This window comes from Engystomops pustulosus, chromosome 6 (assembly GCF_040894005.1).
Source record: "Engystomops pustulosus chromosome 6, aEngPut4.maternal, whole genome shotgun sequence".
Taxonomy (NCBI): Eukaryota; Metazoa; Chordata; class Amphibia; order Anura; family Leptodactylidae; genus Engystomops; species Engystomops pustulosus.
The window spans coordinates 1,364,024-1,388,984 of record NC_092416.1 but is presented as its reverse complement, the minus strand read 5'-3'; the positions used below and the strand labels follow the sequence as shown (position 1 = coordinate 1,388,984).

General features: G+C 49.9%; 1 protein-coding gene across 1 annotated transcript in view; it reads right to left on the bottom strand.

Annotated features, from left to right (window-relative positions):
* Window positions 1-17,494, bottom strand: part of LOC140065249 (hemicentin-1-like) — a 366,504-nt gene extending 349,010 nt beyond the window's left edge. The window contains exon 1 of the mRNA XM_072112848.1: window positions 17,095-17,494. Within this exon, the coding sequence (XP_071968949.1) occupies window positions 17,095-17,494 (400 nt within the window). The remainder of the gene's footprint in view (window positions 1-17,094) is intronic.
* Window positions 17,495-24,961: the final 7,467 nt, after the last annotated feature.

Here is a 24,961-nt window from a genome sequence, read left to right as displayed (position 1 = left end):
TTGTAGATGAGGAGAAGATATCAGTGATGGGGACAGTCTCAGGATTGTAGATGAGGAGGAAGATATCAGTGATGGGGACAGTCTCAGGATTGTAGATGAGTAGGAGATATCAGTGATGGGGACAGTCTCAGGATTGTAGATGAGGAGAAGATATCAGTGATGGGGAAAGTCTCAGGATTGTAGATGAGGAGGAAGATATCAGTGATTTGGACAGGCTGAGGATTGTAGATGAGGAGGAGATATCAGTGATGGGGAAAGTCTCAGGATTGTAGATGAGGAGGAAGATATCAGTGATGTGGACAGGCTGAGGATTGTAGATGAGGAGGAGATATCATTGATGGGGACAGTCTCAGGATTGTAGATGAGGAGGAAGATATCAGTGATGTGGACAGTCTCAGGATTGTAGATGAGGAGAAGATATCAGTGATGGGGACAGTCTCAGGATTGTAGATGAGGAGGAGAAGATATCAGTGATGTGGACAGTCTCAGGATTGTAGATGTGGAGGAGAAGATATAATTGATGAGGACAGTCTCAGGATTGTAGATGAGGGGGAAGATATCAGTGATGAGGACAGTCTCAGGATTGTAGATGAGGAGAAGATATCAGTGATGGGGACAGTCTCAGGATTGTAGATGAGGAGAAGATGTTAGTGATGAGGACAGTCTCAGGATTGTAGATGAGGAGAAGATATCATTGATGTGGACAGTTTCTGGATTGTAGATGAGGAGGAAGATATCAGTGATGAGGACAGTCTCAGGATTGTAGATGAGGAGAAGATGTCAGTGATGGGAACAGTCTCAGGATTGTAGATGAGGAGAAGATATCAGTGATGAGGACAGTCTCAGGATTGTAGATGAGGAGGGGGAAGATATCAGTGATGTGGACAGTCTCAGGATTGTAGATGAGGAGAAGATATCAGTGATGAGCACAGTCTCAGGATTGTAGATGAGGAGGAAGATATCAGTGATGAGGACAGTCTCAGGATTGTAGATGAGGAGGAAGATATCAGTGATGAGGACAGTCTCTGGATTGTAGATGAGGAGAAGATATCAGTGATGTGGACAGTCTCTGGAATGTAGATGAGGAGGAAGATATCAGTGATGAGGACAATCTCAGGATTGTAGATGAGGAGGAAAATATCAGTGATGAGGACAGTCTCTGGATTGTAGATGAGGAGAAGATATCAGTGATGAGGACAGTCTCAGGATTGTAGATGAGTAGAAGATATCAGTAATGTGGACAGTCTCAGGATTGTAGATGAGGAGGAAGATATCAGTGATGAGGACAGTCTCTGGATTGTAGATGAGGAGAAGATATCAGTGATGTGGACAGTCTCAGGATTGTAGATGAGGAGGAAGATACCAGTGATGGGGACAATCTCAGTATTGTAGATAAGGAGGGGGAAGATATCAGTGATAAGGACAGTCTCAGGATTGTAGATGAGGAGAAGATATCAATGATGGGGACAGTCTCAGGATTGTAGATGAGTAGAAGATATCAGTAATGTGGACAGTCTCAGGATTGTAGATGAGGAGGAAGATATCAGTGATGAGGACAGTCTCTGGATTGTAGATGAGGAGAAGATATCAGTGATGTGGACAGTCTCAGGATTGTAGATGAGGAGGAAGATATCAGTGATGGGGACAATCTCAGTATTGTAGATAAGGAGGGGGAAGATATCAGTGATAAGGACAGTCTCAGGATTGTAGATGAGGAGAAGATATCAATGATGGGGACGGTCTCAGGATTGTAGATGAGGAGGAAGATATAAGTGATGTGGAGAGTCTCAGGATTGTAGATGAGGACAAGATATCCTTGATGAGGACAGTCTCAGGATTGTAGATGAGGAGAAGATATCAGTGATGTGGACAGTCTCAGGATTGTAGATGAGGAGAAGATATCAGTGATGGGGACAGTCTCAGGATTGTAGATGAGGAGAAGATATCAGTGATGAGGACAGTCTCAGGATTGTAGATGATAGAGGAAGATATCAGTGATGAGGACAGTCTCAGGATTGTAGATGAGGAGGAAGATATCAGTGATGTGGAGAGTCTCAGGATTGTAGATGAGGACAAGATATCCTTGATGAGGACAGTCTCAGGATTGTAGATGAGGAGAAGATATCAGTGATGTGGACAGTCTCAGGATTGTAGATGAGGAGAAGATATCAGTGATGGGGACAGTCTCAGGATTGTAGATGAGGAGAAGATATCAGTGATGGGGACAGTCTCAGGATTGTAGATGATAGAGGAAGATATCAGTGATGGGGACAGTCTCAGGATTGTAGATGAGGAGAAGATATCAGTGATGGGGACAGTCTCAGGATTGTAGATGAGGAGGAAGATATCAGTGATGAGGACAGTCTCAGGATTGTAGATGAGGAGGAAAATATCAGTGATGAGGACAGTCTCTGGATTGTAGATGAGGAGAAGATATCAGTGATGTGGACAGTCTCAGGATTGTAGATGAGGAGGAAGATATCAGTGATGAGGACAGTCTCTGGATTGTAGATGAGGAGAAGATATCAGTGATGTGGACAGTCTCTGGATTGTAGATGAGGAGGAAGATATCAGTGATGGGGACAATCTCAGTATTGTAGATGAGGAAGGGGAAGATATCAGTGATGAGGACAGTCTCAGGATTGTAGATGAGGAGAAGAAATCAGTGATGGGGACAGTCTCAGGTTTGTAGATGAGGGGGAAGATATCAGTGATGGGGACGGTCTCAGGATTGTAGATGAGGAGGAAGATATCAGTGATGTGGACAGTCTTAGGGTTGTAGATGAGGAGGAAGATATCAGTGATGGGGACAGTCTCAGGATTGTAGATGAGGAGAAGAAATCAGTGATGGGGACAGTTTCAGGTTTGTAGATGAGGGGGAAGATATCAGTGATGTGGAAAGTCTCAGGATTGTAGATGAGGGGGAAGATATCAGTGATGGGGACGGTCTCAGGATTGTAGATGAGGAGGAAGATATCAGTGATGTGGAGAGTCTCAGGATTGTAGATGAGGAGAAGATATCAGTGATGAGGACAGTCTCAGGATTGTAGATGAGGAGAAGATATCAGTGATGAGGACAGTCTCAGGATTATAGATGAGGACAAGATATCAGTGATGAGGACAGTCTCAGGATTGTAGATGAGGACAAGATATCAGTGATGGGGACAGTCTCAGGATTGTAGATGAGGAGAAGATATCAGTGATGAGGACAGTCTCAGGATTGTAGATGAGGAGAAGATATCAGTGATGGGGACAGTCTCAGGATTGTAGATGAGGAGGAAGATATCAGTGATGAGGACAGTCTCAGGATTGTAGATGAGGAGAAGATATCAGTGATGTGGACAGTCTCAAGATTGTAGATGTTTACACCCCCCATACACAGCGAGCTGCCATGTCCTGTGTGTCCTGACACCTTTCTATCATAGCCAGCAGTGGTCAGGGGTCAGCATGGGTGCTCCGACCCCTCTATGACTACACCCCCATACACAATGCGCTGCCATATCCTGTGTCCTGACACCTTTCTATTATAGCCAGCAGAGGTCAGGGCTCAGCATTTATGCTCTGACCCTTCTGTGACTACACCCCCCATACACAGGGAGCTGCCATGCCCTGTGTCCTGACACCATTCTATCATAGCCAGCAGTGGTCAGGGGTCAGCATGGCCGCTCTGACCACTCTGTGACTACACCCCCCATACACAGCGAGCTGCCATGTCCTGTGTCCTGACACCTTTCTATCATAGCCTGCAGTGGTCAGGGGTCAGCATGGGTGCTCTGACCTCTCTGTTAATACATTCCCCATACACACCTTTCTATCATAGCCAGCAGTGGTCAGGGGTCAGCATGGGCACTCTGGCCACACTGTGACTACACCCCCCATACACAGCGAGCTGCCATGTCCTGTGTCCTGACACCTTTCTATCATAGCCCGCAGTGGTAAGGGGTCAGCATGGGTGCTCTGACCTCTCTGTTAATACACCCCCCATACACAGGGAGCTGCCATGTCCTGTGTGTCCTGACACCTTTCTATCATATCCAGCAGTGGTCAGGGGTCAGCATGGGCGCTGTCACCCCTTTGTGACTACACCCCCCATACACAGGGAGCTGCCATGTCCTTTGTCCTGAAACCATTCTATCATAGCCAGCAGTGGTCAGTGGTAAGCATGGGCACTCCGACCCCTCTGTGACTACACCCCCCATACACAGCGAGCTGCTATGTCCTGTGTCCTGACACCTTTCTATCATAGCCAGCAGTGGTCAGTGGTCAGCATGGGTGCTCTGACCCCTCTGTGACTACACCCCCCATACACAGCGAGCTGCCATTTCCTGTGTGTCCTTACACCTTTCTATCATAGCCAGCAGTGGTCAGGGGTCAGCATGGGCGCTCTGACCCCTCTGTGACTACACCCCCATACACAGCGAGCTGCCATGTCCTGTGTCCTGACACCTTTCTATCATAGCCAGCAGTGGTCAGGGTTCAGCATGGGAGCTCTGACCCCTCTGTGACTACACCCCCATACACAGCGAGCTGCCATGTCCTGTGTTCTGACACCTTTCTATCATAGCCAGCAGTGGTCAGGGGTCAGCATGGGAGCTCTGACCCCTCTGTGACTACACCCCCATACACAGCGAGCTGCCATGTCCTGTGTTCTGACACCTTTCTATCATAGCCAGCAGTGGTCAGGGGTCAGCATGGGTGCTCTGACCTCTCTGTGACTACACCCCCCATACACAGCGAGCTGCCATGTCCTGTGTGTCCTGACACCTTTCTAGGAAGTAGAGAATGGCAAGGAAGGACAGGCCTGACTGTCCATTTCCTCCTCCTCCAACTCCTCCAACTCCTCTTCTTCTGCCCATACACGCTGAACAGTGAAGGACTGAACAATGGTCCCTCTTCTGTCTCGCCAACATTCTCCTCCTCTTCCTCCTCATCCTCCTCTACCTCCTCCGATATGCGCTGAGAAACAGACCTAAAGGTGCTTTGGCTATCAACAAGGGAATCTTCTTCCCCCGTCTCTTGTGACGAGCGCAAAGCTTCCGACTTCATGCTGACCAGAGAGTTTTTCAACAGGCCAAGCAGCGGGATGGTGAGGCTGATGATGGCGGCATCGCCACTGACCATCTGTGTTGACTCCTCAAAGTTACTCAGCACCTGACAGATATCAGACATCCACGTCCACTCCTCATTGTAGACTTGAGGAAGCTGACTGACCTGACTACCAGTTCTGGTGGAAGTTGACATCTGGCAGTCTACAATCGCTCTGCGCTGCTGGTAAACTCTGGATAACATGGTTAGTGTTGAATTCCACCTCGTGGGCACGTCGCACAACAGTCGGTGAGCGGGCAGTTGGAGGCGGCGCTGCGCTGCCCTGAGAGTGGCAGCATCTGTGCTGGACTTCCTGAAATGCGCACAGATGTGGCGCACCTTCGTGAGCAAATCAGACAGATTGGGGTATGTCTTGAGGAAACGCTGAACTATGAGATTTAACACATGGGCCAGGCATGGCACATGTGTCAGTCTGCCGAGTTGCAGAGCTGCCACCAGGTTACGGCCGTTGTCACACACAACCATGCCTGGCTTCAGGTTCAGCGGTGCCAGCCACAGATCAGTCTGCGCCGTGATGCCCTGTAATAACTCTTGGGCGGTGTGCCTTTTATCGCCTAGGCTCAGCAGTTTGAGCACCGCCTGCTGTCGCTTAGCGATGGCACTGCTGCTGTGCCTATAGCTACCGACTGATGGCGCCATGCCCACGGATGGTAATTCAGAGGAGGAGGTGGAGGAGGGGTGGGAGGAGGAGGAGGCATAGTAGGCCTTTGAGACCTGGACCGAGGTAGGCCCCGCAATCCTCGGCGTCGGCAGTATATGTCCAGCCGCAGGGTCAGACTCGGTCCCAGCCTCCACCAAGTTAACCCAATGTGCCGTCAGCGATATATAGTGGCCCTGCCCGGCAGCACTCATCCACGTGTCCGTGGTCAGGTGGACCTTGTCAGAAACGGCGTTGGTCAGGGCACGGAGGATGTTCTCTGACACGTGCTTGTGCAGGGCTGGGACGGCACATCGGGAAAAGTAGTGGCGGCTGGGGACCGAATACCGAGGGGCGGCCGCCGCCATGAGGTTTCGAAAGGCCTCGGTCTCTACCAGCCTATAGGGCAACATTTTCAGGCTAAGCAACTTGGAGATGTGGACGTTGAGGGCTTGGGCATGTGGGTGGGTTGCGCTATACCTCCTTTTGCGCTCCAGCGTCTGGGGTATGGAGAGCTGAACACTGGTGGATGCTGTGGAGGATCGTGGAGGCGAAGATGGGGTTTTCGCACGGGAGGTGTTTGGGCCAGGGTCCTGGGCAGGGGGCTGACTAGCAGATGACACAGGGGAAGGAGCAGTGGTTTGCCCGGCCGGAGGTGAACGGGCTTGGTGCCATTGAGTGGGGTGTTTAGCATTCAGATGCCTGCGCATACTGGTGGTAGTTAAGCTAGTAGTGGTGGAACCCCTGCTGATCCTGGTTTGGCAAAGGTTGCACACCACAGTCCGTCGGTCATCCGGTGTTTCTTTAAAGAACCTCCAGACTTCTGAAAATCTAGCCCTCGCCACGGGAGCTTGACTACGGGCAACATTTGGCGCTGATGCACCAGCTCTGGCCCTGCCTCTCCGTCTGGCCCCACCACTGCCTCTTCCAACCTGTTCTGCTATAGGACTCGCCTCCATCTCAGAAGCACTGTGTTCACCCGGCCTATCAACCCAGCTTGGGTCTGTCACCTCATCATCTTCCTATCCCTCAGTCTGCTCCCCCCTCGGACTTCCTGCCCTGACAGCAACTTCACCACTGTCTGACAACCGTGTCTCCTCATCGTCCGACACCTCTTTACACACTTCTTCCACTACGTGAATAATGTCATCATCACCCACAGACTGCGACTGGTGGAAAACCTGGGCATCGGAAAATAGCTCAGCAGCAGGACAAGTGGTTTGTGACTGTGGGAAGGGTCCAGAAAACAGTTCCTCAGAGTATGCCGGTTCAAATGCCAAATTTTGGTGGGAGGGGGCAGACTGGGGCAGACTGGGGGGAAGGAGGCTGAGGTGGAGGAGCTGGAGGAGTGCCGATTTCGGTGACATGGGTGGACTGCGTGGAAGACTGACTGGTGGACAAATGGCTAGAAGCATTGTCGGCAATCCACGACATCACCTGTTCGCACTGTTCTGGCCTCAACAGTGCTCTACCACGAGTCCCAGTAACTTGAGACATGATGAACCTAGGGAGTGTACCTCTGTGGCGTTCCCCTGCTCCCTCATCAGCAGGTGGTGTCTCACCCCGCCCAGGACCACGGCCTCTGACCCCTGCAGTAGTTGGACGCCCACGTCCACGCCCTCGTCCTCTACCCCTAGCCCTCGGGTTAAACATTTTCAAAATTAAAGTGTAAACTTGAAAAAAAAAAAAAATTGTGTTTATTTTTTTTTAGTTTTGTATTTTTTTTAACAAAACGATGCTATCCTATTGCTATGGCTAGTTTCTAACCTACACTGACAGCACACAACTGGATTTTGTGCTGTGCCTGATGAGTTTGAGCTATAAAATGAAATAAAGGTAAAAAAAAAAAAAAATCAGCAGACTCTGCCTAATTCTAATCAAACCCCTAATAAATTGTCCCACTTCGGTGTTTGAGGCGGATATGCGTGTCACTAAGAGCTAAACACAACGGTCGCAGGTCTCCCAGCAAATTCCTCACAATATGGTACTAGCTGCACTACTAGTGCCAGCAAGCCCAGCCACAAGCAAACAAAAAAAAAATGTATAACGTTATTGTAGCCCTAAGAAGGGCTGTTGGGTTCTTGTAGAATCACTCCTGCCTAACACTATTCTAATAGAACACCCTAACTCTTTCCCTGACCAGCAGCAGCTCTCTCCCTAGCGGCATCCAGACACAGAATGATCCGAGCAGCGCAGGCAGGGGCTAGTCTATTCCAGGGTCACCTGATCTGGCCAGCCAACCACTGCTATCGACGTGTAAGGGTACCACGTCATGCTGGGTGGAGTGCAGAGTCTCCTGGCTTGTGATTGGCTCTGTTTCTGGCCGCCAAAAATCACAACGGCGGGAGATGCCATTTTCTCGAGCGGGCGAAGTATTCGTCCGAGCAACGAGCAGTTTCGAGTACGCTAATGCTCCAACCAGCATCAAGCTCGGACGAGTATGTTCGCTCATCTCTAGTCTTAAACCTTGCAGAGGTCTCTTCAAAGGTTTTAACCAGATGTTGTAGTGTTAATTTTGTAAAAGCATCTGTTTCTGGTGCTAATAGGGCTTGTCCTATAGTTGATATTCCCTTCTCGTATAAATTTTTGACTATGAAGTTAGAAAAAGGCAGGAGGTCAGGCGGAGTCGTATCTGTATGCCCGCCTTGACCTGAGGGAAATTGGGCCGGGTTTGAGGTTAGGGAGGGGTTAGGGGTTGGGGTAGTAAGTTAGGAAGTGAGGTCAGGATAGGGGAGGGGAGTTTAGGATAAAAGCGTCGGCCTTACCGGTGCGACTTCCTCTTGGACCCCCGGCGCCTGATCAAGATGGCGCAACACCTACAGGAGCTGATGCGGGCTGCCGCGGAGGAGCACGGGCCGGAATGGGTGTCGGAGCAGCTGCAGGCAGCCTTGATGCCATCAGCGGGGACGGATGGTCCGGGGGCAGGAGCACAGACAGCAGGTACCACGTGGCAGCGCGCACGGAGGACGAGGCCTCCGGAGCGCCCAAGTCCGTCGCCACGTGCAGCGCGGCGCCGGCAGCAGAGTGGAGAAGAGGAAACGGCTCGCGCTAGCGCGGGCTCGGCAGGAAGTAGTCGGGCGGCGGGGGGGAAGCGTGGACAGCCGGGGGAGAGATGCTGGAGCGGCGGCTGCGTCCTCGCCTCAGATGCTGAGCAGAGGGAGAAGGCAGACCAGGAGCGCGGCCCTGTCAGGTGCATCGGCGCAGGGCTTATTACCATCACCAATGGTTTCCTTAGGCCAGGAGCGGGGTAGGGGGGGGGGCATTGCTGCCTTTGGAAAAGTTTAACCTCGATCGGGGAAGGCCTGACGACAATAAGAAGGAGGATGAGGAGAAGCGCCGTTACCGCTTAATCCCTCGCTCTTTTTCGAATTGGTGGCAGGCGTTCGCGATCTTGGCCAGCATTATTGGAGAAAAGACGCCGGAGCATTGTTCGGCTCTTTTTAAGTATATGGATACGATTGGTGAAGCGTATAGGTTGTATGGCGGACTAGCTTGGCTCCGGTATGACGAGAAGTTCTGCCAACAAAAAGCTATTAGACCTTCCTTGCGTTGGGACCAGAAAGACATTGACTTATGGATGAGTTTGATGACTGCGGCAAAGGTGGGGCAGCAGCCCTTTCGGAATAGCGGGGGGGCGGGCCCCCCTAGAGCAGGTCAGCAGCAGGAAGCGCCCGCGGGAGGGACAAGGCCAGGATGCTGCTGGCAATTCAATGAAGGCGCCTGCCGATTTGCTAATACATGCAGGTTCAAGCACGAATGCTCCCACTGTGGGGGTAATCACGGATACAATAGATGTTTTAAGCGACAGCGACCGGGTGCCGCGGAGCCTGCGCGAAAAGGGGAGGACGCCAGTGAACCTAGAGCGCATGCTGCCGTGGCTAAATAAGTACCCGAATAGGAGGGCAGCGGTTTTGTTACAGGAGGGCTTTCAGTTTGGTTTTCGTATCCCGGGTGAGCACAGATTTGATCGTCAGGGTGGGGGGAATTTGAAGTCCGCCTTACAGCATCCGGGAGTAGTGGGGGAGAAATTAAGAAAAGAAGTGGCTTTGGGGAGGATGGGGGGCCCGTTTCGGGCCCCTCCTTGGCCGTATTTACGGGTATCGCCTTTGGGCGTGGTGCCCAAGAAGGAGCCCAATAAGTTTAGATTGATCCATCACCTGTAGAGATGAGCGAACATACTCGTCCGAGCTTGATGCTCGATCGAGCATTAGCGTACTCGTAACTGCTCGTTGCTCGGACGAGTATTTCGCCCGCTCGAGAAAATGGCAGCTCCCGCCGTTTTGCTTTTTGGCGGCCAGAAACAGAGCCAATCACAAGCCAGGAGACTCTGCACTCCACCCAGCATGACGTGGTACCCTTACACGTCGATAGCAGTGGTTGGCTGGCCAGATCAGGTGACCCTGGGATAGACTAGCCGCTGCCCGCGCTGCTCGGATCATTCTCTGTCTGGATGCCGCTAGGGAGAGAGCTGCTGCTGGTCAGGGAAAGCGTTAGGGTGTTCTATTAGAATAGAGTTAGGCAGGAGTGATTCTACAACAACCCAACAGCCCTTCTTAGGGCTACAATAACGTTATCCTTTTTTTTTTATTTGCTTGTGGCTGGGCTTGCTGGCACTAGTAGTGCAGCTAGTACCATATTGTGAGGAATTAGCAGGGGGACTTGCTACCGTTGTGTTTAGCTCTTAGTGACACACATATCCATCTCAAACACCAAAGTGGGAAAATTTATTAGGGGTTTGTTTTCAATTAGGCAGAGTCTGGCAGTTTCTTTTTATTTTACGTTTATTTTTTTAATAACTCAGTGTCATCTCATCTTGCATAGTAGTGTGCTGTAATACTTGGCTAGAAAATAGCCGTAGGAGAATCCAAACGGCTTAATTACGCCTTCAGTAGCGTTATATATATTTGATTTCTGGTTGATCTGCTGGGGGCTGTCATTGCTGCAGTGCATCTACTAGCAAATTGTGAGCAATTAGGAGTGAGACTTGCGACCACTGTGTTTTGCGCTTAGTGACGCACCTCTCCATCGCAAAGACCGAAGTGGGAAAATTTATTAGGGCCCGGGGTTGGATTTCAATTAGGCACAGTCTGCCATTTCCTTTTTTATTTTACGTTTATTTTTTTCATAACTCAGTGTCATCTCATCTGGCATAGCAGTGTGCTTTCATACTTGGCTAGAAAATAGCCATAGCAATAGGATAGCATCGTTTGGTTTTAAAAACTAAAAAACACACAAAAAAAAAAAAAAACACAAAAAAAAGTAAAAAAAAAAATTAAAGTTATACCTCTCATTTTCAAAATGTTTAACCCGAGGGCTAGGGGTAGAGGACGAGGGCGGGGACGTGGGCGTCCAACTACTGCAGGGGTCAGAGGCCGTGGTCCTGGGCGGGGTGAGACACCACCTGCTTATGAGGGAGCAGGGAAACGCCGCAGAGCTACACTCCCTAGGTTCATGTCTGAAGTTACTGGGACTCGTGGTAGAGCACTGTTGAGGCCAGAACAGTGCGAACAGGTGATGTCGTGGATTGCCGACAATGCTTCGAGCAATTTGTCCACCAGTCAGTCTTCCACGCAGTCCACCCATGTCACCGAAATCGGCACTCCTCCAGCTCCTGCACCTCAGCCTCCTCCCCCCCCAGTCTGCCCCCTCCCAGCAAAATTTGCCATTTGAACCGGCATACTCTGAGGAACTGTTTTCTGGACCCTTCCCACAGTCACAAACCACTTGTCCGGTTGCTGATGAGCAATTTTCCGATGCCCAGGTTTTCCACCAGTCGCAGTCTGTGGGTGATGATGACCTTGTTGACGTACTGGAAGAAGTGTGTAAAGAGGTGTCCGACGATGAGGAGACACGGTTGTCAGACAGTGGGGAAGTTGTTGTCAGGGCAGGAAGTCCGAGGGGGGAGCAGACTGAGGGATCGGAGGATGATGAGGTGACAGACCCAAGCTGGGTTGAGAGGCCGGGTGAACACAGTGCTTCTGAGACGGAGGAGAGTCCTCGACCAGAACAGGTTGGAAGAGGCAGTGGTGGGGCCAGACGGAGAGGCAGGGCCAGAGCTGGTGCATCAGCGCCAAATGTGTCAACTAGTGAAGCTCCCGTGGCGAGGGCTCCTGCGGCGAGGGCTAGATTTTCAGAAGTCTGGAGTTTCTTTAAGGAAACACCGGGTGACCGACGGACTGTGGTGTGCCACATTTGCCAAACCAGGATCAGCAGGGGTTCCACCACTAATAGCTTAACTACCACCAGTATGCGCAGGCATATGAATGCTAAACACCCGAATCAGTGGCACCAAGCCCGTTCACCTCCGGCCGTGCACACCACTGCTCCTTCCCCTGTGTCAGCTGATAGTCAGCCCCCTGCCCAGGACCCTGCCACAAAAACCCCATCGTCGCCTCCACGATCCTCCACAGCATCCACCAGCGTTCAGCTCTCCATACCCCAGACGCTGGAGCGGAAACGCAAATATAGTGCAACCCACCCGCACGCCCAAGCCCTTAATGTGCACATCTCCAGATTGCTAAGCCTGGAGATGCTGCCCTATAGGCTAGTAGAGACCGAGGCCTTTCGCAGCCTCATGGCGGCGGCCGCCCCTCGGTATTCGGTCCCCAGCCGCCACTACTTTTCCCGATGTGCCGTCCCAGCCCTGCACCAGCACGTGTCACCAGCACGGACACGTGGACGAGTGCTGCCGGGCAGGGCCACTATATATCGCTGACGGCACATTGGGTTAACTTGGTGGAGGCTGGGACCGAGTCTGACCCTGCGGCTGGTCATATACTGCCGACACCGAGGATTGCGGGGCCTACCTCGGTCCAGGTGTTTCAGGCCTACTATGCCTCCTCCTCCCACCCCTCCTCCACCTCCTCCTCCGAACTACCATCCGTGGGCATGGCGCCATCAGTCGCTAGCTCTAGGCACAGCAGCAGTGCCGTCGCTAAGCGACAGCAGGCGGTGCTCAAACTGCTGAGCCTAGGCGATAAAAGGCACACCGCCCAAGAACTATTACAGGGCATCACGGCGCAGACTGATCTGTGGCTGGCACCGCTGAACCTGAAGCCAGGCATGGTTGTGTGTGACAATGGCCGTAACCTGGTGGCGGCTCTGCAACTCGGCAGACTGACACATGTGCCATGCCTGGCCCATGTGTTAAATCTGATAGTTCAGCGTTTCCTCAAGACATACCCCAATCTGTCTGATTTGCTCACGAAGGTGCGCCGCATCTGTGCGCATTTCAGGAAGTCCAGCACAGATGCTGCCACTCTCAGGGCAGCGCAGCGCCGCCTCCAACTGCCCGCTCACCGACTGTTGTGCGACGTGCCCACGAGGTGGAATTCAACACTGACCATGTTATCCAGAGTTTACCAGCAGCGCCGAGCGATTGTAGACTGCCAGATGTCAACTTCCACCAGAACTGGTAGTCAGGTCAGTCAGCTTCCTCAAGTCTACAATGAGGAGTGGACGTGGATGTCTGATATCTGTCAGGTGCTGAGTAACTTTGAGGAGTCAACACAGATGGTCAGTGGCGATGCCGCCATCATCAGCCTCACCATCCCGCTGCTTGGCCTGTTGAAAAACTCTCTGGTCAGCATGAAGTCGGAAGCTTTGCGCTCCTCACAAGAGACGGAGGAAGAAGATTCCCTTGTTGATAGCCAAAGCACCCTTAGGTCTGTTTCTCAGCGCATATCGGAGGAGGTGGAGGTGGAGGAGGATGAGGAGGAGAATGTTGGCGAGACACAAGAGGGGACCATTGTTGAGTCCTCCACTGTTCAGCGTGTATGGGCAGAAGAAGAGGATTTGGAGGAGTTGGAGGAGGAGGAAATGGACAGTCAGGCCAGTGAGGGGAGTGAATTCTTACGCGTTGGTACTCTGGCGCATATGGCAGATTTCATGCTAGGCTGCCTATCCCGTGACTCTCGCGTTCAAAGAATTTATTCCAGCACCGATTACTGGGTGTTCACTCTCCTGGACCCACGGTACAAGCAAAATCTTTCCACTCTCATCCCTGGAGAGGAAAGGAGTGTGAGAATGCATGAATACCAGCAGGCCCTGGTGCACAAGCTGAAACAGTATTTCCCTTCTGACAGCGCTAGCGGCAGAGTGCGTAGTTCTGCGGGACAAGTAGCGAGGGAGAGTAGGCAAGCAGGCAGCTTGTCCAGCACTGGCAAGGGTACGCTTTACAAGGCTTTTGCCAGCTTTATGTCACCCCAGCAAGACACTGTCACCTGTCCCCAGTCTCGGCAGAGTAGGGCTGATCTTTACAGAAAGATGGTGAGGGAGTACGTAGCTGACCATACCATCGTCCTAAATGATCACACAGCTCCCTACAACTACTGGGTTTCAAAGCTGGACATGTGGCACGAACTGGCGCTGTACGCCTTGGAGGTTCTTGCCTGCCCTGCCGCTAGCGTCTTGTCCGAGCGGGTTTTCAGTGCAGCTGGTGGCATCATCACCGATAAGCGCACACGCCTGTCGACTGACAGCGCTGACAGGCTGACGCTTATTAAGATGAATAAAGCCTGGATTTCTCCTAATTTCCAATCTCCACCAGGTGAAGGAAGCTCAACCTGAATAATTTATCCACTCCTCCTCCTCCTCATTTTCCTCCTTCTCCTCCTCTTTGTACAGTAAAGCAGAGGAAACTGGCTATTTTTTGACAGGGCCCACTGGCTCTAGCTATAGTACTTTATGCATTTAATTTTTATGGAGGGCCACCGACCCGGTCCTCTGTTTTAAACAATTTTTGGGAGTGCCACATACAGGCACTCAATCTATTCAATTTTTCTGGAGGGCCACCTACCTGCTCCTCTGGTTTGAAAACTTTTTTGGACTGCCACATACAGGCACTATCCAAATTGAATTGTCTCCATAGCAGCCTCCACACGCTGTCTCCATTGCTACCTCCAAAAGTCGTCCATATAGCTGCCTCCATACATCGTCCCTTTATCAAACGAGGTGTGTCAGGACGAAATTTGGGTTGTTTTCATGGATTCCACATCAAAGTTGTTAACTTTGTCGCCACCCTGCTGTGTTATCCACAAAATACACTGGCAAACTTTTACCATTTACGGATATTATTTCAGCGCTTCTTGCGCATCTGTTTACATTCCCCTCACCCGCCATATTCCAAACTTATAAGAACGCTACTACACTTGATCTTATACAAAAGGTTCTTAGAAGTGCTGTTTGGGGAGTAGCCTAGAGACAGGGGCTTGGATTGGCGAAAGCTCGCCTGGCAGCGGAGCGCCAGCTCCATGCCAAGAACCAACTAACATAGTTTTAACTGCAGTACCTTTAATCTACTACTAGTTCACTGCCTCCATACATGGCCGCCTTATCAAACGTGCTGTGTCAGGCAGAATTTTGGGTTGTTTTCATGGCTTCCACAACAAACTTGTTAACTTTGTCGCCACCCTGCTGTGTAATCCTCAAAATATACTGGCAAACTTTTACCATTTACGGATATTATTTCAGCGCTTCTTGCGCATCTGTTTACATTCCCCTCACCCGCCATATTCCAAACTTATAAGAACGCTACTACACTTAACTTGGTGCAGGCTGGGACCGAGTCTGACCCTGGGGCTGGTCATATACTGCCGACGCAGAGGATTGCGGGGCCTACCTCGGTCCAGGTGTTTCAGGCCTACTATGCCTCCTCCTCCTCCCACCCCTCCTCCACCTCCTCCTCCGAATTACCATCCGTGGGCATGGCGCCATCAGTCGGTAGCTCTAGGCACAGCAGCAGTGCCGTCGCTAAGCGTCAGCAGGCGGTGCTCAAACTGCTGAGCCTAGGTGATAAAAGGCACACCGCCCAAGAGCTATTACAGGGCATTCCGCATCAAACTTGTTAACTTTGTCGTCACCCTGCTGTGTAAGCCACAAAATATACTGGAAAACTTTTTTCATTTACGGATATTATTTCAGCGCTTCTTGCGCAGATATTTACATTCCCCTCACCCGCCATATCCCAAACTTATAAGAACGCTACTACACTTGATCTTATACAAAAGGTTCTTAGAAGTGCTGTTTGGGGAGTAGCCTAGAGACAGGGGCTTGGATTGGCAAAAGCTCGCCTGGCAGCGGAGCGCCAGCTCCATGCCAAGATCCAACTAACATAGTTTTAACTGCAGCACCTTTAATCTACTACTAGTTCACTGCCTACATACATGGTCCCCTTATCAAACGAGCTGTGTCAGGCAGAATTTTGGATTGTTTTCATGGCTTCCATGTTAACTTTGTCGCCACCCTGCTGTGTAATCCACAAAATATACTGGCAAACTTTTATCATGTACCGATATTATTTGAGCGCTTCTTGCTCACCTCCTTTGGTTCCTCTCTGCCACCCATTGGTTTGAAGCCTGAGTCCATTTAGGGTATGTTGCCATGCCACTCTCTAGCCTGCCGCTGCTGCCGCTGTCTCTGCATGCCGTCCCCTATAGTGTCAGGGTCAATTATTGGATGTTTTAGATGCTATCTAGCCTCATTCGGTCACTCTGTCATGGCCATGCTGTTGCCCATAATTTTGGCATAATGGTGCGATTAAGCAGCCTCAGAGGCATCCATGCATGCTGCCCCTGCTGTTTCCTGTCCATTTCCGTGGTGTTTCCATCCTTTTCTGAGGTTCCCAGGTGTTTGGCCAAGCTTCCCTGTGCAGAGCCTTGGTCCCCTTGAAAAATGCTCGAGTCTCCCATTGACTTCAATGGGGCTCGTTACTCGAAACGAGCACTCGAGCATCGGGAAAAGTTCGTCTCGAATAACGAGTACCCGAGCATTTTAGTGCTCGCTCATCTCTAATCACCTGTCCTATCCACATGGTGATTCTGTGAATGATGGGATAGGCGAGGATATGTCATCTGTATCTTATGTATCTTTTGATAAGGCGGTGGATTTGGTAAGGAAGTGCGGGCAAGGAGCACTGATGGGCAAGACGGACATAGAGGCGGCCTTTAGGTTGTTGCCGGTGCATCCGGATTCTTTTCACTTGTTGGGTTGTGTTTGGGATGGGTATTATTATGTAGACTGTTGCTTGCCTATGGGTTGTTCCTTGTCCTGCTCCTATTTCGAATCATTTAGTACATTCCTGGAGTGGGTAGTTAGAGCAGAGGCTGGGGTGGATACTATTATCCACTACTTAGATGACTTTTTGTGCGTAGGGCCGGCGGGCTCTAGGGTGTGCTCGGTTCTGTTACACACCATGGAGAGGATAGCAGCTCATTTTGGGGTCCCTTTGGCCCATGAGAAGACAGAAGGGCCGACGACAGTGCTTAGTTTCTTGGGGATTGAACTGGATTCTGTGGCAATGGAGTGCAGGCTCCCACAGGCGAAGTTGGTAGATTTGCGCCAGACTGTTCAACAGGTTAGATCGTTGCGGAAGGTTCGTCTGAAGCAGCTCCAGTCAATTTTGGGTAAGCTGGCGTTTGCCTGCAGAATAATTCCGATGGGCAGGGTCTTTTGCCGCCGCCTGACGGCTGCTACGGCGGGGGTAAAACATCCCATGCATTTCATTCGCTTGACGGGAGCTCTTCGGGCGGATTTAACGGTATGGTCGCAGTTTTTGGAACAGTACAATGGAAAGTCAATATGGATGGAGGAGTGGGTGAGCAATGCGGATTTAGAGTTCTTTACTGACGCGTCAGGTTCCATGGGTTTTGGTGCAGTTTTTAAGAACCATTGGATGGCGCATGAGTGGCCGGAGTCTTGGGTTGAAGCGGGGTTTACCAGGAATCTCGCATTGTTGGAACTATTCCCGGTCATGGTAGGTATTGTGGTATGGGGGGAAGAGTTTGAGGAGAAGAAGATAAAAGTGCATTGTGACAATATGGCGGTCGTGCAGTGTATTAATGCACAATCAGCATCTTCTCCTCCTGTGGTGAATGTGTTGCGTTTTTTGGTGTTGGAATGTTTAAAACGTCATGTTTGGCTATGTGCGGTGCATGTTCCGGGGGTCAGGAATTGTGTTGCTGACGCCCTTTCTCGTTTTCAGTGGGACAGATTCCAGCAGCTGGTACCGGAGGCGGATCGGCGTCCTTATACTTGTCCTCAGCGGTTATGGGACCTGCCGTTCGGGCAGCATTGCCCTTTCTGAGATCATCAGTGGCGCCATCTACCTGGAGTGCGTACACGGCTGTGTGGAATGTTTGGGCCGCATTCTTGAAGGAAATGGGAGTGAGTCCTGGTGCAGGTGATATGTTGCCGGTTTTATTTCTGTATGTAATTAGGTTGTTTGAGGCGGGGGTTTCGCCGTCGGCGGTGGTGAAGCAGTTGACGGCTGTCGCCTTTTGGTTAAAATGTCATGGGGTTGAGCATGTGACCAAGGCTTTTGTTATTCGGCAGGCCCTAAAAGGTTATAGGAGGTCGCATCCTAGACCTCCTGATGCGAGAAGGCCAGTGTCATTTGCCTTGTTGGAAAGGTTGGTGGAGGTAATGCCGCGGGTGGGTCGGGATGCATACGAGGCGGTGTTGCTGTCCACAGCTTTTTCATTGGCATTCTTTGGTGCATTTAGAATAGGGGAATTGGTGAGCAGTTCAGCGAGAAGCCAGATGGGTTGCGAAGGCATGACGTGTGTTTACTGGAGGATAGGGTTTGCTGTAAATTGAGACGCTCAAAAGCGGATCAAGAAGGTAAAGGGGCGGATGTGGTGCTATACCAGATGGCTGGGTCTGCGGTGTGCCCGGTAAGGCTGCTGCGGAGTTTCCTGGCCATGCGCCCGGAGGACCCGGCAGTTTTGTTGGTGCATCGGGATGGCTTAGCGCTGTCAAGGTACCAGTTCACCGCAGTTTTTCGCAAAGCGCTTGGGGTGCTGGGGCTTCGGGCATCGGAGTTCGCAGCGCATTCATTTAGGATAGGTGCAGCTACAGAAGCAGCACAATGGGACCTCCCAGCGCGCAGCATTCAGCGGATAGGTAGGTGGAAGTCGGGGAGGTACAAGTTGTATGTTCGTCCTTCTCTGGTTATGTAAGTGATGTTATGTGGTGTTGTGTGTTGTTTTCTTTTTCAGATTCGGCCCCTCCTTGCCTCGTCTGGATCATGGGGCATTCGTTTGTTTTTTGGGGAGCTAAGAGGGCGGAAGTGCGTTCGCAAGGTCGACAATTGGGTCTGGCAAGACAGGATGCCATTGTCAGGTGGATTGGGATTAGGGGAATGGTATGGGGATCGCTGCTCAACCAAGTGCATTACTATTCACACATGGACGCTGCCCCCGATATCTTAGTTATTCACCTGGGTGGGAATGATGTGGGGGATAAGACCTCGGGGGATTTGATAAAAGATATGAAGTGTGATATGTTGAGGCTGTGGGACATGTATCCGGGACTGATCATAGTATGGTCCGAAATAGTCCCTAGGATTAAGTGGAGGAATGCGAGGTCGGTGGCAAGCTTGAACAGGGCCAGAGCAAAAATCAACAAATCGGTATTGAAGTTTGTTGCACGTCATGGGGGATTGGTGGTAAGGCATCCGGACTTGGAGTCAGTCGACCCTTCTGTGCGGAGGGGGGACGGGGTCCATTTGAATCATATAGGCACTGATCTGTGGGCTTGGAGCATCCAATCCGGTGTGGAGTTGGCTTTCCAGGTGTGGAGGGACGGGCAGGTGTAAGATTTTACACCTACCTCGTCGTGGCGGGATAAGGCCTTTGGGGGGTGTCTCGGGGGTAAATAATTCGCGCAAAGATGTTGCTGTGCGCTTAACACAGAGTGGAAATGGAGAATGATGAGTATGGTAGCTGGCCCACCCGGAGGTGGGTACAGTGGGAATGGTTACCTGCGACATATTTGTCAGCTCTCGAGCCGGTGCGGTGCGGCGGGAGTAAGCAGGTAACGCTTAGGAATCACCCCTCTCAGGTTGTTAGAATTGCACTTTATTTGTACATGTTAATAAAGTTAATATATATGCTGTTTTATATGTTATGTGTTATTTAAATAAACAGGCTGCTGTGGCCTTAGTTATCCATCGTCACACAGTTGTAAGTGTCAAATCTTTCCGGGTACTGGGGGAAGGGTCTAGGATATCCAGGTAGGAGGCTTCAAAGGAGGCCTATATTTGTCCTATAGGTCAGGTATTATCGCTGCAGCAATGTCTAATCCTAGTTCTGATAGATTGATGCTCCGTGAAGAACCTATGCTTTTATGTGTTTCCTGCCATATTTCAGCTGACAGGATGGAAAATGGTGAGGCTTTTTTGGAGAGTTCTAGATTTAGATGTGGTATTTGTAAAAAAGAGCGTAGGGACATGGGTGTAAGTAAATGCCTTTCACTCTGCGTCCATGGCAGTTCTGTATCATTTTGGTACCACATAGCTAGTTGCGTTAAATTGGTGGCAACGTAGTATTGGTATATGTTTGGAAGTCCCAGCCCCCCTGTTAATTTATGTTTCTATAGAATATGTTTTGCTATTCGGGGAGGTTTATTTGCCCATATATATATTTCGATAAACTGGATTGTATAGAGATGAAGAATTTCTTGGGAACCCTGATCTGTAACGTGCGGAACAAGTATAGTAATCGCGGCAGTAATAACATTTTGAAAGCAGCTATTCTGCCTCGCCAGGAGACTTCTATTTTGGAGAGTCATTTCCTCTTGTATAGAAAGTAGTAGTGGGGTGTAGTTATTTTTATATGGAGCAGAGAATGGTGTGGAGAGGGAGATGCCTAAGTAAGGGATTTTCTGTGATTGCCAGTCAAAGGGGAATTTCGATTTCAAATAATGTAGATCTTCAGGATTGAGATGAATGGGGAGGGCTTGAGTTTTTTGTGTATTTAATTTGTATAACGATACTTAAGGAACTGATGACCTGTAATACTGCTTCCAGGGATTGCACCGGCTCTGTGAGAGTTAATATGACGTCATCTGCGTATAGTGAGATAATATGGGTCTTCCCTCCTATTTTTACACCTTTCATTTCGGGCAGTGATCTCAAGATTTGTGCCAGAGGTTCCATTGATAATATAAAGATTAAGGGGGACAGGGGACACCCCTGTCTAGTGCCATTAGTGATATTAAGGGTATCTGATAAGGCATTATTGACCTTGGCTGCAGGGTTCGAATATAATGCTTTAATAGTGGTTAGTATGTTTCCCTCAATACCCATTTTTTCTAGTACCGAGAAGGCGAACAACCAGTGAATGCGGTCAAACGCCTTCTCGGCATCCAAAGCTAACATTACCGCTGGGGTTGACCGCTTTTCCGCTAAGTGTAGAATATTTAATACTCTTCTAGTATTGTCTTGGGCTTGGCGGCCTTTAACAAAGCCGGCCTGATCATTGCTTGTTAATTCGGGGATCAGTGGAGCTAGTTGTAAGGCTATAATTGTTGCGTATATCTTTAAGTCTGCGTTTAGCAGTGATATGGGCCTAAAGTTTTGAGGAACATCTGCAGTTTTGCCAGGCTTTGGGAGAGTGACTATAAGTGCTTCCTGGTTTTCTCTTGGAGAACTACCTTTTGCCATAGCCGATTGAATCATCTGGCACAACGGGTCTAGTATGATGTGATGGTACTGTTTGAAATATTCATTTCTCAGTCCATCTGGGCCAGGGGATTTACCCATGGGGAGTCCTTTAATGATTCTGAGTATCTCCTCGGGTGTTACAGGGGTATTAAGGGTGTTTATCTGGTCTGGGTTCAATTTTGGCAGGTTCACACTGTCCAAGAAAGTATTGATATGTTGTTGCTGTGGGTGAGGCGAGAAGGGGTCCTCTTTCAGATTATATAGCGTACTGTAGTATTCTTTAAATCTGTTCGCTATATCTTTGGGGCTATATCATTTTGTTTGTTGGTAAATAAATGGGATTCTGGACTTTTGGCTTCTGGTTCTCAGCCTGGAGGCCAGGAGTTTCCCTGCTTTATTGTTCTGGGAGTAGGATTTTGCTTTTACTTTCTTTAAGTTGTGTTCATGTGAATGTAGAAGAAGATGTCTCAGTTGGTGTCTGAGTGGTTCTAATACTTTCCCTCGGTTTGGAGTGGGAGAGGCTTTATTTTCCCTCTCCACTTTAGTTATGTTGTCTGTTAATCGGGTCATTTCTTGTGTCCGTATTTCCTCATGATTCCCCTTACAAACATTTTGTGTGCATTCCACAGAACTTCAGCATTGGCTGACTCTTTATTATATTGGAGAAATTCTGTAATGTCCCTTTCTATTAATTCTTTATATTTGGTATGGGACATTATGTAGGTATTGCTTCTCCATAAAGAGGTACGAGGCTGGTCGTCTCGGTCTGCAATTGTCAGTGTAATTGCTGCATGGTCTGACCACTTCATTATGTCTATGTCTGCACCAGTGGACACTGGGAGAACATCTCTGTCCACCAGAAAAAGGTCTATTGTAGAATAACTGTTGTAGTCCCTTTCTGTACTATGTATTATTCTCCAAATGTCGTAAATATTCATTTGCCAGATCCAATGACTCAAGTTTGCGCGTCTGGAGCGATTACTAGTTGAGCAGTCTACTGTTGGGTCTGGGGTTAGATTAAAGTCTCCACATATTATCCACTTACCCTGTTTTACCGTGTCGACCAGCCTCATCACCTTCTGTAAAAAACCAATCTGTCCCCTATTCGGGGCATATACATTAACTATAGTATATAAAACATTGTTTTTACATCCCACCAATATAATATATCTACCTCTATGGTCTGAGATACTATTGACATATTGGAAAGCTACTGTATTGCGTATTGCCAGTAGCACTCCCCTGCGATTGATATATTACAGGATATTGTGGATTTGTAATTCTCCCTGCATCTTTAGAAATGATATGTCTCCTGTGCACATAAAATATCTCCTGCTAACGATTTCGCTTCCGCCCACATATATGAACGTTTTTGCGGGCTATTTAAGCCTTTTATGATTTTGATTCCCATTAATGTTAAAGGGTATAAGTCATATCTCTTTCAGAGCACGGCTTCCTGGGGAAAAAAGACATCTCATATCTGTATCTCACAATTATCCAATAATCACACCATGTTATCCTGTGTGACCTGAAAGCAACATAATTAACATGCATAACATTTAGAGATGAGCGAACATACTCGTCCGAGCTTGATGCTGGTTGGAGCATTAGCGTACTCGTAACTGCTCGTTGCTCGGATGAATACTTCGCCCGCTCGAGAAAATGGCAGCTCCCGCCGTTTTGCTTTTTGGCGGCCAGAAACAGAGCCAATCACAAGCCAGGAGACTCTGCACTCCACCCAGCATGACGTGGTACCCTTACACGTCGATAGCAGTGGTTGGCTGGCCAGATCAGGTGACCCTGGGATAGACTAGCCCCTGCCCGCGCTGCTCGGATCATTCTCTGTCTGGATGCCGCTAGGGAGAGAGCTGCTGCTGCTCAGGGAAAGCGTTAGGGTGTTCTATTAGAATAGTGTTAGGCAGGAGTGATTCTACAAGAACCCAACAGCCCTTCTTAGGGCTACAATAACGTTATCCTTTTTTTTTTATTTGCTTGTGGCTGGGCTTGCTGGCACTAGTAGTGCAGCTAGTACCATATTGTGAGGAATTAGCAGGGGGACTTGCTACCGTTGTGTTTAGCTCTTAGTGACACACATATCCACCTCAAACACCAAAGTGGGAAAATTTATTAGGGGTTTGATTTCAATTAGGCACAGTCTGCCAGTTTCTTTTTATTTTACGTTTATTTTTTTAATAACTCAGTGTCATCTCATCTGGCATAGCAGTGTGCTTTCATACTTGGCTAGAAAATAGCCATAGCAATAGGATAGCATCGTTTGGTTTTAAAAACTAAAAAACACACAAAAAAAAAAAAAACACCAAAAAAAGTTAAAAAAAAAATTAAAGTTATACCTCTCATTTTCAAAATGTTTAACCCGAGGGCTAGGGGTAGAGGACGAGGGCGTGGACGTGGGCGTCCAACTACTGCAGGGGTCAGAGGCCGTGGTCCTGGGCGGGGTGAGACACCACCTGCTTATGAGGGAGCAGGGGAACGCCGCAGAGCTACACTCCCTAGGTTCATGTCTGAAGTTACTGGGACTCGTGGTAGAGCACTGTTGAGGCCAGAACAGTGCGAACAGGTGATGTCGTGGATTGCCGACAATGCTTCGAGCAATTTGTCCACCAGTCAGTCTTCCACGCAGTCCACCCATGTCACCGAAATCGGCACTCCTCCAGCTCCTGCACCTCAGCCTCCTCCCCCCCAGTCTGCCCCCTCCCAGCAAAATTTGCCATTTGAACCGGCATACTCTGAGGAACTGTTTTCTGGACCCTTCCCACAGTCACAAACCACTTGTCCGGTTGCTGATGAGCAATTTTCCGATGCCCAGGTTTTCCACCAGTCGCAGTCTGTGGGTGATGATGACCTTGTTGACGTACTGGAAGAAGTGTGTAAAGAGGTGTCCGACGATGAGGAGACACGGTTGTCAGACAGTGGGGAAGTTGTTGTCAGGGCAGGAAGTCCGAGGGGGGAGCAGACTGAGGGATCGGAGGATGATGAGGTGACAGACCCAAGCTGGGTTGAGAGGCCGGGTGAACACAGTGCTTCTGAGACGGAGGAGAGTCCTCGACCAGAACAGGTTGGAAGAGGCAGTGGTGGGGCCAGACGGAGAGGCAGGGCCAGAGCTGGTGCATCAGCGCCAAATGTGTCAACTAGTGAAGCTCCCGTGGCGAGGGCTCCTGCGGCGAGGGCTAGATTTTCAGAAGTCTGGAGGTTCTTTAAGGAAACACCGGGTGACCGACGGACTGTGGTGTGCCACATTTGCCAAACCAGGATCAGCAGGGGTTCCACCACTAATAGCTTAACTACCACCAGTATGCGCAGGCATATGAATGCTAAACACCCGAATCAGTGGCACCAAGCCCGTTCACCTCCGGCCGTGCACACCACTGCTCCTTCCCCTGTGTCAGCTGATAGTCAGCCCCCTGCCCAGGACCCTGCCACAAAAACCCCATCGTCGCCTCCACGATCCTCCACAGCATCCACCAGCGTTCAGCTCTCCATACCCCAGACGCTGGAGCGGAAACGCAAATATAGTGCAACCCACCCGCACGCCCAAGCCCTTAATGTGCACATCTCCAGATTGCTAAGCCTGGAGATGCTGCCCTATAGGCTAGTAGAGACCGAGGCCTTTCGCAGCCTCATGGCGGCGGCCGCCCCTCGGTATTCGGTCCCCAGCCGCCACTACTTTTCCCGATGTGCCGTCCCAGCCCTGCACCAGCACGTGTCAGACAACATAATCCGTGCCCTGACCAATGCCGTTTCTGACAAGGTCCACC